The 14,818-nt window shown below is 37.3% G+C and overlaps 1 protein-coding gene across 2 annotated transcripts in view; it reads left to right on the top strand.

Moving 5' to 3' along the window:
* The first annotated feature begins 657 nt into the window (after positions 1–657).
* LOC140156800 (WD repeat-containing protein 3-like) overlaps positions 658–14,818 on the top strand; it is a 34,422-nt gene continuing 20,261 nt past the window's right edge. The window contains exons 1-10 of one of the 2 annotated variants that reach the window (XM_072179783.1): positions 658–772; positions 4,718–4,891; positions 5,818–6,027; positions 7,547–7,665; positions 9,959–10,037; positions 10,506–10,601; positions 12,032–12,139; positions 12,720–12,821; positions 13,273–13,370; positions 14,139–14,246. In XM_072179783.1, the coding sequence (XP_072035884.1) occupies positions 4,721–4,891; positions 5,818–6,027; positions 7,547–7,665; positions 9,959–10,037; positions 10,506–10,601; positions 12,032–12,139; positions 12,720–12,821; positions 13,273–13,370; positions 14,139–14,246 (1,091 nt within the window). In that variant the 5' untranslated portion in view covers positions 658–772; positions 4,718–4,720. Of the gene's footprint in view, positions 844–4,717; positions 4,892–5,817; positions 6,028–7,546; positions 7,666–9,958; positions 10,038–10,505; positions 10,602–12,031; positions 12,140–12,719; positions 12,822–13,272; positions 13,371–14,138; positions 14,247–14,818 lie in introns of both variants that reach the window. The other variant, XM_072179782.1, reaches the window with a different exon arrangement.

Raw genomic sequence — 14,818 nt, forward strand, 5'->3', positions numbered from 1 at the left:
ATGGGAGTGCCCCCCCCTGGGAAAAAAGTAGTGCTGTATTGCCTGGTATTTTTCCCCGGGGGGGCACTTCAATATGAAATTGATATAGGTGTAGGGCTGGCACTTTCGCACTAAGGGGCATTCGGTGAGAGCAAAATGTAAAAAATATGGGGTCATTGGGTGAGAGCATGATTTTTGGCATTCGGTGAGAGCAAAATGTAAAAAAATATGGGGTCATTGGGTGAGAACATGACCTTTTTTTAAATGGAATCTTTGGGTGAGAGCCGAAACAGCGACGCAAAAACCTCGAAAATCGAATTTCTAGTTCCAAATGGCTTCAAATTTCATTGTTTTTTTCAAAATAAGTAACAAAATCAGTGATAAATGAAAGTTGCTGTTCAAATTGAACTTGTAAAGGTCTTTGGGTGACAGATCAAATGGAAAAATAGGGGGTCTTCGGGTGACAGAGCATGTGTTTGTAAAAAAATATGGGGTCTTTGGGTGACAGCGATGCTGAAAAAGGGGTCTTAACAGCCCTACATACGCGTCACCTCCAAAGTTGGAGTGCCCCCGGGGTATTTTTCAGAGATCATCATCATGTAGTAGTAGTAGTTCGTAAATCCCGCCTTACAATAGGCGCACCCCTGAAGCAATAATCAATTGCTCAACATCATGATCATGTAGCCCAATTGGGCGGCTAAATAATGGATGGTGGCAATGGTGACTAATTGGTGACGGGCTATGTTTAGCCAATTGAGACGCATGGTGAAACGTAAACGTGAATGTATGTTTGGTAAGCTTAAAAATTCCGATTAAATTGTGGCAAATTAATAGATTGGTTAACAGTGTATTGAGATTGAAAAGGTAAGTTATATAGAAGCAATGTTTTTGTAATGATTTTGTTGTTAGGAAAGGGGTTAAAAATTCACTTATCATGTTTAGTTCAACATGGAGGGCTATTTCACGTTAAGGCTTAACTTAAGCGTACATTTACAGTCCCACAGAGGGTCAAAATTAGAAGTCCTTAAATTCATAAAATTCTATGATTTTAGAACTTCATGATGTACCAAATTCAATTCCAAAATATCAGAGCGTGGGATCATCAATAACATTGTTAAATTCATCACTAAAGTTTCAATGGGAAAATGCATGGCGTCTGGAGAGGACATTTTGTTTAACAAAACAACATTAACCACTTCAGTGCTATGTAGTTCAAATAATGTATGGGTCAAAATTATTTGCAATTGTTTACATTGTTCATCAGATGATAATACACAATTTTTAATCATTCTACATGACATTTTTTGTTTAGAAATTAAAGTGCGGGCTTCTGCAAATCCAGAAGCAAGTTAAACGATTGTTGAAAAAACATGAAACTCTTACTTTTATATTATAACAGTATATCCTCTTGTGTATCATTTTTCTTATCATAAATGTTAGTTCTGATGTGTTTTAATTAAATATTGTCAAGTTCCCATATTTTTCAGTAGAACTTGTGTTTTCTGAGCTTTCCAACGTATGGGTGTCTGGAGAGGACATTTTGTTTAACAACCAGTTTTCCACTTTTTTTCACTGATATTCAAGCAGCATACTTATCTTCATCAGTCTAAAAGTTTTCATCAGATGTTATTACACACAAATACTGCTAGAAAAGCATACCATCTCTTGTATTTTACTTTTAATGAAGGCTCCTGCAAATCCAGACACAGGTCACAGCCATTTGGTGAGGCATGAAATCCACACTTTCACCATCAAAACATATCTTGAAAATAGATGTTTCTGACTACAAATGTTCACTTTAGATGTGTTGTCAATATCTAGATGAAACATTCACTTGAAATAAAAGTACATGCTTTTTGTGAGCTGTTACGGACCACAGTTTTTGGTTGTTCTGGAGAGGACATTCTGTTTAACAACATGATATCATCATCTTTGAGTATTGTGATTAAAAACTAATGCCATGTCTTGTTAGAGGGAAGGAGAAGGTTAATTTTGTTGAAATAAAGTGAAACATTTACCCTTGATTTTGTGTCAATTGCCGATTTACCCCTGTTCTGGAGAGGACACACTTTTAACGCGGAATCAAGACACCAAAACTGGCAGGTTGTGATATTTTATACAAATATCCTCAGAACTAATTGTCCTGTTTTATGATTGTGGAACACCCTGAAGATTCTACAGATGCAAGTTTTGGCAGGAACTACCAATTTAGTTTCAATTTTGATAGTACTTGTTTTGGAGAGGACATCGCTTTTTTTGTTCAACGCAGAATCTACATAATTACAAAAATGGTCATAATTTTCGCAATACTGGACCAATTTATGCCAAATAACTTGCATTGCATTGTGTATGCTTCATACTTTGTTACCAAAGCAATAGCTACAAAGGAGGCTTATTTATATTCCTAAGAAATCATTCACAAGACATTCAAAATATGAAGTGGGACTCCAGAAATGTGTTGAAAATGCATGTAAATGCAAAAATCTGATATAAAAAGTTGTCAGAATTTAATGAAAATGCTCCTGTAGCTTCTCCTCCATAACACCCATCTAATAAAATCACCCACATTATATAATGTTCCAAATTCAGGTAACCAGAAATGCTGAAGCACCATTTTGAAAAGTGCACACTTAACGTGAAATAGCCCTGAAATTGAATCATCAGATCATGATCATTATTAAACAATGATGACGTACATTTTTTAGGTATGCCAGATGAATTCAAATTTGCCATCAAACTGCATCATTTTATATATCAAATTAAAGCCCTTGAGTAAAGAAAGACAAAACTGAAAATCTTTTTGTCATAGCACTTTCCGTAGTAAAGTTACATGTACATCTTGTCAAAGATTAACTATCAAAAAGATTCTGCTGGCAAAATTCCCCAAAACGGCATTTCGGGGGTGTTTCTAGATCTTAGTCTCATTATGATAGCAGCTTTTGTTTTAATGGAACTGCTATCAAAATCCTTCTAAAATTCCATGTGCGATTGTCTCACATGCTCATCACCATAAAAAATCATATATTTGGGTCAAGTGTAGGCCCCTACCCTGAGTAAAGATAAACACTTGTGCTGAACGTCAAATTGGTCACTTATCGCTCACTGTTCAAAATGTGACATCTACACCAATTACAGTCCCCGAAACGGTCTACTTTTTAGCCGACCTCAATTCCGAAACATTTAGTGATAGTTAAAAATGCGATCCCCAACCCTTTGGGTACCTTTGCCTGGACGAATTTGTAGAAATCTCCGCGGAGTCTCTGTGTCTGAAATTCCCCGGTACAAACATCGAAAATGTCGCATTTCTCAGTCCCGGTGATGATACTATATCCGCATCGCTGTTTTCATACATGAATATGCATATATCTCTGACCAAGGTCAAAAACGTGGCGTTGATTTCAACCAATCCGATCCACCGATTGTGATACTGACGTCATATCTGAGGTGACCAGGAGGCAGGAGATACCATTTTGGTCAACTGAACTCGACTCGTATGCGTTCTTTTGGTTGACATAAATCGAACAAAATTTTCAATAACGGGTAATAGTAGGATTTCAATTTTTTATTAATGAAGTTACTTGTAGTTTTGAGGAATGACAAAGTTGTTTTTGGAAACTTAGATGTTTGTTTCAACTGATGATGTAGGATCGCAAGGTGAGTGAATTCGTGAAGAGATTTGCTTGTTTGAGTGATAGTAGGATACGGGATGTAGGCTAGTCCTCTGTGTTTGACCTGCTCCGATGTCTCAATTCACGCGGAATTATTCGTACCTGCTAACCAGACAGCAATACTGCGTATTGCTGTATGGAACCAGACATAGGTCAAGTGAAGTATAGAAAACATATTTATGTCAGACTCAGGTTTCCTTGACCTACCTGTTCTTTTAAATTTCTATGCAAAATATGTATTGTGTTCTAGGCGAATTTGGTTGATTTTAAAACAAATGTGTTAATTTAGGTTTGCCTGGCATACCTACATTTTGTACGATATTATAGCCCGACACATCATGGCCCTATTGGTTCCTTCCTCGCCATAGGGCCATGAGTTCTGGGCGTTTCTTTAATTTAGGGTTTTTTATTCTTACATGTTATAGCTGCCTAGTCTTGTGGAAGTACAGTGTTATAACCCTAACCCTAACCAGTGCAGGAGGCAGCTATTACATGTAAAAATAAAAACCCCTAAAGTAAAGGAATGCCGATCGACTTCCGTAGTATTGTAAAAAGCGGGGCACACCACTATTGCACAAGCAAGCGCAACAAGTGGCTGAAGCAAAAAGTGGCTAGATTTATTTGAAAGAAACAATAGTTTATCCCCAAGCACCAGCATGATGTCCCGGTATGATAGAGGAATATCTCTCTATCTCCAGATGCACAATTTGTTGAAACAATTACTACAAATGGCATTGGCTAAATTTTTTCAGTGTTGAATGAATTGGTGCATCGTGGTATGATAATAGGCTTACATGCAGATCCAGAGCAATTTTGCATTTGCTAGGTCCTCCAAGGTCAAAGGTCAGCTCAAATTTAAAGTTGGGCTGTATGGGGGCACTGAACAGTAAGCTTCCACAACCGGAAGTGCAACGTCGGTATAGTAGGCCTATGTGTAGTGCGTATTTCCATCAAAATGTGTGTACATGACCTCATTGTAGGATGTTATGTAAAAGCTGAGATGTTCTTGCTGCCAATGGATGCGAAATATGTCAATATTTTTGATATCTTATTTTTTTCCCTCCATGTAGGTCATGGGATTGACAAAGCAGTACCTGCGATACGCAAGTAGCGCCCTCTTTGGTGTGGTAGGGAGCAATAAAGCAAACATAGTGTTTGTTGAACAGAGAGGTTTGAAAGGAAAGTATGCTGCTGTACCAGCTTGTGAACACGTCTTTATCTGGGATATAAGGAAAGGAGAAAAGGTAAACTATATTTTTAAGGCAACCATAGCCTGTTGGGTGTGGCTGACCTCAATTTTGTATTTTGGGGAATTTTTTTCAGATATTGACTATTGAATTAAAACTGCCAATTTTTAGCCACTGAAGTAGATTCATTTTGACATTTCTTTTTAAATACGGTATTCAGAATGATTTTTTTCTAGATAAAAGATTTTCGTGATATTTTTAGGGTCATTTGGCGAATACAATGTATTGCCACAACATTTTGACCTCTGGACTTGTTTCAAAATTAAGCTAATTTGCATAGTAAAATTACACTTCTCTGCCATCTAAATTCAATAAAACCTAGGGTGAAAAACTTCAGTATACGAGGGGGTATCAAAAAGTTTTAGAAATCGCCCAGAAGTGAAAGAGCTATATCAATGAAATTTTTTTTCAGTGCAATCACTGGTCCTTATGTACACTATGGTGCAAAAATGGTCTCATAAGAATGTTTACTTTTTTTACAGGCGCTAGATGTCATGTGATGAAATAAAAATTAATTTTCCAAAAAGCAACAGTGACAATGTCACATCACCACCGAAGATAACTTTCATTTCATCATCGATTTTCTAGGCACTGGAACCCTTCAAATGCAGGATCTTAATAACGCTGCTTGCCTCAATTTTCTCAATCTTGCAGTTTATGCGCAGTAACTGGGGCAGCAGGTTATTAGCATCTAGCGCCGCCTGTAAAACAAGTAAACATTCTTATGAGACCATTTTTGCACCATAGTGTACATAAGGACCAGTGATTGCACTGACAAAATTTCATTGATATAGCTCTTTCACTTCTGGGCGATTTATAAAACTTTTTGATACCCCCTCGTATTTCAGTTGCAAATGTTTTTGTTTCTGTTTTTGTTTCTGTTTTTGTATTTTTCTTTAAATTTTCCATTTCCTTTCATGTAGGTTCTGGTGCTACAAGGTACCAAGCATGAAGTCACCTATCTTGCAAAGAGTCCCCAAGGTAACACGCTTGCAGTCGGCTATGCGGATGGTAGCATCTGTTTGTTTAATCTAGTCACTGGTGAAGTCACTGTCACTTTCAGTGGACACAAGTCAGCTGTAACAGCATTAAGCTTTGACCAGCAAGCTTTAAGGCTTGTATCTGGATCAAATGTAAGCATAGTTATGTAATTATTTTTTCCATGTATTTTTTAATTTTCAAAATTTTCGAAAAATAAATGCTTATGCCACCTTCTATTAATCCATCATGTTAAACATGAAGTGCACAGACCATGTCACCGATGCATCGTCTATGCCATGACCAACACCAAGCCTCTTGTGGAATGGGAAAAAGTTGACAGCTTAAGTTTCTTGGGCATATGTGACACGATCTGGTCCATGGGGGCCAAAGGAGGCATTTTTGAAAATTGAGTTACTGTAATTATTACATTATACATACAATAGGCTATCATTTACTAAAAACACCAAAGGTCTAGCATACTTGGTTCTTGGTTTTTTGATGTCTGATTTCTTATGTATTTTATTGTTTTTTACTCCATATTTTTACCTTTATCTCAGTTTCAAATTTGCCACCTTTGGCCCCCTGTGGACCAAATCGTGTCACATATCTCTGCATGCCAGATGACGAATCTGTTAAATTGTATGCGCTTTGGGAAAAAGAGACAAGGTCAGCAGTGTACATCATTTCTTTTATATCCAACACCTGCTTGGGGATAGTGAATGCATGTTCCAATCAGACCAAATTATATCTCTGGCCCCGGATCGCTGAAGTTGAAAGAAACTTGTAGTCGCCTGATCTGCAGATGACTGACTGACTGATGATGATGATGATGATGATGATGATGATGATGATGATGATGATGATGATGATGATGATGATGATGATGATGATGATGATGATGATGATGATGATGATGATGATGATGATGATGAGTCATGTATTTCTATGATAATTGATATCTTTAAATTACTGGTGTGTGTGGTAAAACTAAGTTTAGTGAGAATAAACTAAATTTATGAGAATAAACTAAGTTTAGTGAGAATAAACTAAGTTTAGTGAGAATACTAAGTTTAATGAGAATAAACTAAGTTTACTGAGAAAAAGTAAGTTTAGTGAGAAAAAGTAAGTTTAGTGAGAAAAAGTAAGTTTAGTGAGAATAAAGTAAGTTTAGTGAGAATAAACTAAGTTTAGTGAGAATAAACTAAGTTTAGTGAGAATAAACTAAGTTTGGTGAGAAAGTGATAATAAACTGAGTTTAGTGAGAATCAACTAAGTTAAGTGAGAATAGCAAGAATAAACCAAGTTTAATGAGAATAAACGAAGTTTAGTGAGAATAAACTAAGTTATCAACTGATAATCTTGGGTTTTTCTGAAATACTGAACATCTGGCATCAGATAAACTAAGTTTATGGGAGAAAAACTAAGTTTAGCACACCAAGTGTTCAGTAATTCGATGAACTTAATTTTTCTCAGATAAACTTAGTGTATCACACCAAGTGTTCAGTCATTAGATAAACTAAGTTTTCAGTTTCTGTGAGAAAAACTAAGTTTATCGAATTACTGAACATGCAATTTGATTAAAGTCATTTGTTGATAGCTGTTAATAGATGTATGATTGAATCATGATTGATTGATTGATTGATTGATTGATTGATTTTGTTGATTAATTAGGATACAGATGTGATAGTGTGGGATGTTGTCAATGAGAGCGGCTTATTTCGACTAAAAGGACACAAAGGAGTTATCACCCAATGTGTGTTTATGAAGGAACACAATATACTTGTGACCAGGTTAGTGTTTTACATTTTCTTAGGCACCACAGTCAAATTTGGTTGATTTTGGGATATACTGTAATCGTTCCACTAAATGGCCATGCCCACCAAACGACTTTACTACAGGCCTTGCTGTCTAGATTTGAAAGGCGAGTGATTAATCATTCGCTATCATGATTCTAGGCGAGTGGTCAAATTTTCACAAATATCACTTATTTGGGTATAATCAAGTAGAGCTTCGTTTTTCAAATGGTATTTAGGTGTTTATGTTAGTGCGCAAATTGTTGACTTTCTACGCTTGGAGGGGGCACAGAATCGATTAAATGCTGAAATGGCTGAATTTGGGAGATTCGCAGCGAGTGATATTTAGTGTCTATGTTGAGTGGAAAATTGCTTACTAGAAATCGAGTTTGGGCGAGTAATGGCGAGCAAGAGCGATCACTCGCCTCAAACGGTAAGGCCTGTTTACTACACATGAACCTCCATCATTATGTGCAGGATCCAACACAATGATCATATTTCATTATGTGCAGGATCCAACTACATGTACACATCAAACACGGAACAGTCTACACCTAAAATCAATATTTTGGGCCATTTTTACGTATGCAATTATGTAAACAATATAAAATATAAACGCCTACCCAAAATGACTTTGTTAAGCGCCCTGGGCGATTAATGGAATGAATACGGTACATGTTAATTGTTATTAGGGCTCATATTGAAATACCCTACCACGTTTTCACACAGAAAGAAGGCAGGATTCCCCTCGCTAAGCGCGCGCCTCAGGAAAGCTCGGTCATAAAGCGGATGGATTATATGCATCAGTGATACACCCTGCCCAGGATTTTAACAAAGAAGGCTAGCACAGGAAAGCTGCAGGATGGCGCACACCTTCCTGTGTAAGGGAATTTCATTATGAGCCCTTAATGAACTATTGACTAGATAATCAGAATTAATTGTAAATTGTACTGATCAATACATTGCATACAAAAGTGAAATATCATAATTAATTAACAAGCACTAGCGATCACCCGTGCTTCGTGGTCACAATCTTTAACGGTCACAGCCTTTCGGCGGTTGGTAAATTGTACTGATATATTGGGTGTGTAAATGTTCTGTTTCATTAGTGAGATTATCATTTAGAAATACAAAAGCGAGGTGGATTGTTTGTAAAGTACACATCATGTAGCAGAAAAATGACAAAGTCTTCATAGGTGTAGATGACACTACTCAGAAAAAGATGAAATTACTCATGAGAGGAAAGTCCTCAACAGCCCCTCAAGAATAATTCAGAAGTCAATATAATCATTGTCATCATGTAATTGATGGGCGTATAAACAATGACCACTCACTCCATTGTCATTATATAAATGAAAGAATGGCCACTATACTCAAACTCATTGGGTCACATACATTGTATAAATAGATGTTCAGTATTGACATCCAAAAAGGACATTTCGCCATCTTGAGTAAATGTTTACATAATAATTTGGTGACTCATCGCAAAAGTCTGTTTTCCGAAATAATGTAAACCGTAAAAGTTTTTAGCCTTACCAATTCGCCAAACTCAGTAATTTATTATAATAAGGATTATTCAAGATCAAACAAATTGGGCTTCATTGCCTTGGAATTTATTGATTCAAATGTTTGTGTGCTTGTTGGTGTGTGTGTGACAGCATGTGTTGGTTTACTACGCTTCTTGGACTTTAACCTGATATATGAAGGTAAAAAGTACGATACTGGCGTAAAATATACACATTTTGGCCTGATATAGTCCACTTGGCTGCCTTGTGACACTAGTGTACGAGCATGATACAAGCATGATCAAAGGTGGTGCATCTGACAGTAGTGTGTGATACAGCGCAAAGTGACTGTGCCCTAGGAATACATGCCTTTCGTGCATATGTATCAAAAGTGGACAGTGTGTGGGAAGGGAATTGGTCAACTTGATGTGAAGGTGTGAGAGCGTTGGAACATGCATAAAGGGAGGGGCATGACTATAGTCCATACATCTACCTCGAGTCACCTGCACTAGCTTTGAAGTTCAGTGTGTTATGCGTTAGCTTAGTGTTACTTGGTGCGTGTACATACTATAATGCGTACGATCAACATGCCGCATATGTACACGCAAGAAACCACGCTAAGCCAAAGCAGCACACGCTGAACTTCAAAGCTAGTGGCAGTGACTCAAGGTAGATATATAAAGATTGATTGATTGATTGATTGATTTATTGATTGATTGATATATAGACTATAATTACCATATTGTCTGTAATAAAATCTCATACTGTGCATCTTTTTCTACCAGCTCTAAAGACACCTTTGTGAAGTTTTGGGATCTAGACACTCAGCATTGCTTTAAAACACTGCTTGCTCACAGGACAGAGGTAAGTACTAGGGTGTGGACAAATCACAATGTGCGACTTTTTCTAATGGACGGTGGAGGTAACAGAATAGCTTTTATTTACCATACCAGCAGGACTTGAAATAAGCCAAATGTTCAATTAGCCATTGTTCTGAAATTAAGGACCCTCATCAACAGTTTTGGGCCTGACCATAACACTTTATTCTAGGGCATTTAGTATGAGGGTCTGACTTATTTAATTTAAAGCCCAGATTACCATTTTCTGCTTTAATTTCTTTGCATACATGTACAAATGTATCATAAGAAACCACTACATTTAGATGTCTTCATTGGTAATAAGTCGGCAACCAATACACAAAATGTGTGTATTTTACTTGCCATGTGAAATGTATTTAAATACAAGAATAATGAATAATGTATGCTATTACTGTCACCTAATTAATTACACTGACAACTGTTTTTCTTATTTTGTGATATTTATGTTTTCTAGGTGTGGGACTGCCTCGTTTGCGATAACGATCAGAGACTGATCACAGGAGCTGCCGACAGTGAATTGAGAGTGTGGGATATTGCATTCAAAGATCAGGTGGGTTGATCAGAATGGTTAAGGAGAGAGGTGGAAGGGAGAGGGAGTGGGAGAGCGGGGCGGATTTACCACAGGCCACAGTGGACCAGGATTAAAAGGGCCAACATTTTAGGAGGGAAAATTTTATTAAAAAAACAGAAGAGGAGGCTAGAATAAGTTGTATCTTCATTTGGCCAGCCTTTAGGTCACAATTGTCTTAATTTTGCCCCATTTAGCATTAAAATTGCAAATTTTCATGTGCTACACGCATAAAGTAATTTGAGGATACCTAAGCAACTTGAAGCAAGAATTCTTGAAAAAACTAAGGTTACACAGAGGTGGGATGGTGAGGTGGGGGTGTAACACTTCAATTTGAAGAGCCAGGTGGGCTAATCATGTTGCCATGCTCAGGGGCCACCAAAAGGTAAATCTGGCCCTGTGGGGGAGAACAAGTATGAGAGAGATATGTAAGAGGTGTAAGAAAAGAGACGTGGGGGGTGCTTAAACATTCTTTATTGTTTATGACAGCGCTCTTATAGTTTTCAATTTAGTCCATATACATGTAGTGGTAAATTCAATTGATGCTGTCCATATTGAAATGTTTCATTTCTATTTACTTATTTACTCTATCTTGTACTTCATACAGAACACTTGTCCATATCTCAACTGTATTCGCTGTAGAAGTCATGTAATAATCGGATTATCTATCATAGCAATAGGATAATATTTTTTTGAATATATCGCACTGCACTACAAGCAGGTTGCACTCATCACTTATGTATATCTGCAAACATAGATTGAATACAATACCGCTCTTTTCAAAGATACTAATCTTACAGGTGCGAGTGATCAGCATGATATGGTTCAATGCAGAGGTACTGCGTGAACATACTAGTGAAGTGCGACATATTCAAAAACTGTTTTATCCTTTTGCTATGGTAGTTAATCCGATTATTCCATCACTTCTACAGCGAATAGTGAATGAAGCTTACTATTAAATCTACATCTGCAGATTTTATAAAGTGCTTGGTGAATGATTTAATATGCTCTCACAAAACAATTTGCTCATTTTAGTGTAGTTTACCCACAGAATTAGAGAAGGAGAACCAGGACTTGACTACCACCTTGATACAGGCATGGAGCAAAAATTAGAGGTTATATTCAGTTTCCCTCGGAATGCACTCAAGGCTTTTGTTGTCATGCAAGCACGACATGGATGATGGGCGCATTTGACTTGATGCGCCCTCCCAAGGCGCTTCAGATGAGATGCAGAATTGTTTAGTTCATGTCCGCGCACCATCGGCAAGGACCCAAATACCAGACCCAAATACCCCCAATTTTATCTCCATAGTTGACGGCGCAATTATACGTGGCTGTATAGGGAGTCCCGGTTTTCCTCTAATTCTGTGAGTTTACCTGACAAATATTTGCATGACTTGTACTTTTTTCAGGAAGAGGAGGAAGGAGATGGAGAGAGCCCTGTTAAGAAACCTAAGCTGCAAAGGGTTGAGGAATTTGGAACTGAAGATGAAGGAGAAGAAGATGAAGAGGAAGAATCGGTAGGTGTTGTTAACCCTCTCCACTCGGGTGGGGTGGGGGTTGGGGGGCAGACGACAAGTTTCAAATTAAAAAATGTAAATTTTCATGACCATATTTATGGCCCTGGTACAGAGGCAATGCCCAAGTGGGAGTTCAGGAGGCATGAGCACCCTGGCAGCTCATTGATTGGAGGGGTTTTGAGTGGTTCAGATGGTCTATTTTTTTCACACATTTCTATTCAATTAACTTCATTATTTCAATTTACATAGCATTTAATTTTACAATAAATTCTGCATCTGGCAGGGCACCACTAGGAATGGTGCCATTTGAGAAAGCCTGCTATATATACCAAGTAGTTTCTGAATTCAATTGAGGTCGTAAAATTTGCCTGAGGGCGAATACATGTGGATTTGTGTAAGCATTGACACTCGTTTACAGGAAGAAAAAATCCAAATGGATTCGCCCGCACTGCAACTGATTTCTAGGCCTAAGGAATACATTTATTGGTTTCCATGAAACTTTATTTTCAGTTTATATATTCTACCATTATTATGAAAGTTATATAATATTTACGTTCATGTTTTTGTGTTGTTTTTACAGAGTATACTGACATGTACGAGAGTGGGCTCAGTGATGCGCCATGGACGTGAAAGAGTTGCGTCTCTGTCACTAGATGCAACAGGCAGGTTCATGGGATGTCATGTGAGTAAAATTATGGTATATATAGTGGTAAATCTAGATTGTGTGAAAGTTGTATCTCTCAAAGTTGTTAATGCTATACTGCGCCAATAAAGTATCCTTACACTTGGAAAAATAATCCAAAGCCTTCATCAAACGAAATTTACAGCTTAAAAAGTAAAAAAAAAAAAAAAAAAAAAAAAAAGAATCCCGACCTACCTACCCTAAAATTTTTTTTATGTTACGCCAATCAAACAATTTTTTTTTTAGGCCTTACCTCAAATGTACCATTTGAAAGTGTTTGTCAGAAAGCTAAACTGACTCTTATGGATGGAGGCCAAATTAATACTAGAATAATTTGACAGTACATGCTTGTTATATAATAATTATTAATGAAGTGTTTCTTAAAACGGGGGACACATTTTATAATAGCTGGATTGTAAATACTCTAATTGTGATATTGTTGATACCACAGGGTCCAGACTCGTCCTTGGAGTTGTTTCTCCATTGCACAGAAGATGAAGCCAAGAAAAAACTTCAGAAGAGACAAAAGAGAGCTAGGAAAAGGCAAAGGTAAATTGTTTGGATAATGGTGGTATTCCCCAAGGCACTGTCATTGGTCCGGTTTCCTTCCTGGGTATGATCAATGACTTTTCAGTGTTTGGCAGTTTGATAAACATAACTTTGTTAATACAAACAAAGATGGTTCTTGATCATGAATACTTGAATTTGCATCAAATCTATGATGGGAATTGGAATTGTTTCAAAGTCAAAATGTATGAAGATGTATATGAATGTGTACAGTGTGTTTTCCGCCATGAGTGAAACTCAGAAGGGCAATCATTTAGGATGGGTTCCAAAATCTGTGCATTAGGTTATGTAGCTGAGAGTCTTATGTGTGGACTAACAGTCTGTCCACTCTGAAGTACAAAGTACCGACGCGAACGCACACATCGTGCCGACTTTGAAGGCACGCATACCTGCAGCAGAGACGCAGCACTGCGGACTGTTTACGCGCTGTTTACGCGCGCGTTGCTACTTTGTACTTCAGAGTGGACAGACTGTACACTAATTGGTTTTGCCCTTACCAAAATTGCAAGACGTACAGTTTGTCGGTTCCTATACTTGACAATTCAATATACGACAGATATTGCATTGCATCGCACATACGGCTTTCTCTATTTTGTGTAGGACAAAGGTTGCAAAATTAAAACTCTGTGAATAAGCAAGTTGCACAGCTTTATGGTACATGTAATTATCTCGAAAGATATTACAATAAGACTGACAGATTTATTTTCTTGTCTGCCACATTTCTCATCATACTTGGTAACTTGGCATCAGGGAGAAAGATGGTGATCAAAATGAAGACCAGGAAGACACAGAACTCAGTTTGGAGCTTGGTGATCAAATAAGGTCGTTATGTCATATCAAAGCAGCTTCAAAGATTAGGTAAGTTGTTAATAACAAATACAGGTGATTTATATTGGTATGTAATAAGGACTGTCAATATATGGATAGTAATCACTAAATTGACTATCCAATCACATCGATATCGACGAGATCACTTTCTGAAGAAAACCGATATATATCCAAGTTGCCGATAATGAAAATATGTGACCCCTCGGCACAACTGAGCCCTGAAAGTCGCCAATCATCATTTTTGAGATATTCAACCAAAATATTCTGCTTGAAATTAGCTTTAAAATGATGTATATCATGTCTATAGTACTTGACATTTAAGTAGTGAAAAATCAATAAAACAGTCAATAAATCCTTTGTTTCCTATTGTTTATTGTTAAGTTCGATGGAGCATATCTCAATAGTGGCACTGGCGACATCCGGGCTCAGTTGTGCCGAGGGTCACATATAGTATCAAAAATCAGGAAAAAGGACTGAAATCAATTGAGCAATTCCTAGGTTATGTGATGATATCGTACTACTGGGGTCCCAAGGAGAAAGGCTTTCCATGCCAGCAACGAATGCAAAAATAGGGATTAACTAATAGCAGATGGTTATCGTTT

The sequence above is a fragment of the Amphiura filiformis genome, chromosome 7, assembly GCF_039555335.1.
Source record: "Amphiura filiformis chromosome 7, Afil_fr2py, whole genome shotgun sequence".
Lineage (NCBI taxonomy): Eukaryota > Metazoa > Echinodermata > Ophiuroidea > Amphilepidida > Amphiuridae > Amphiura > Amphiura filiformis.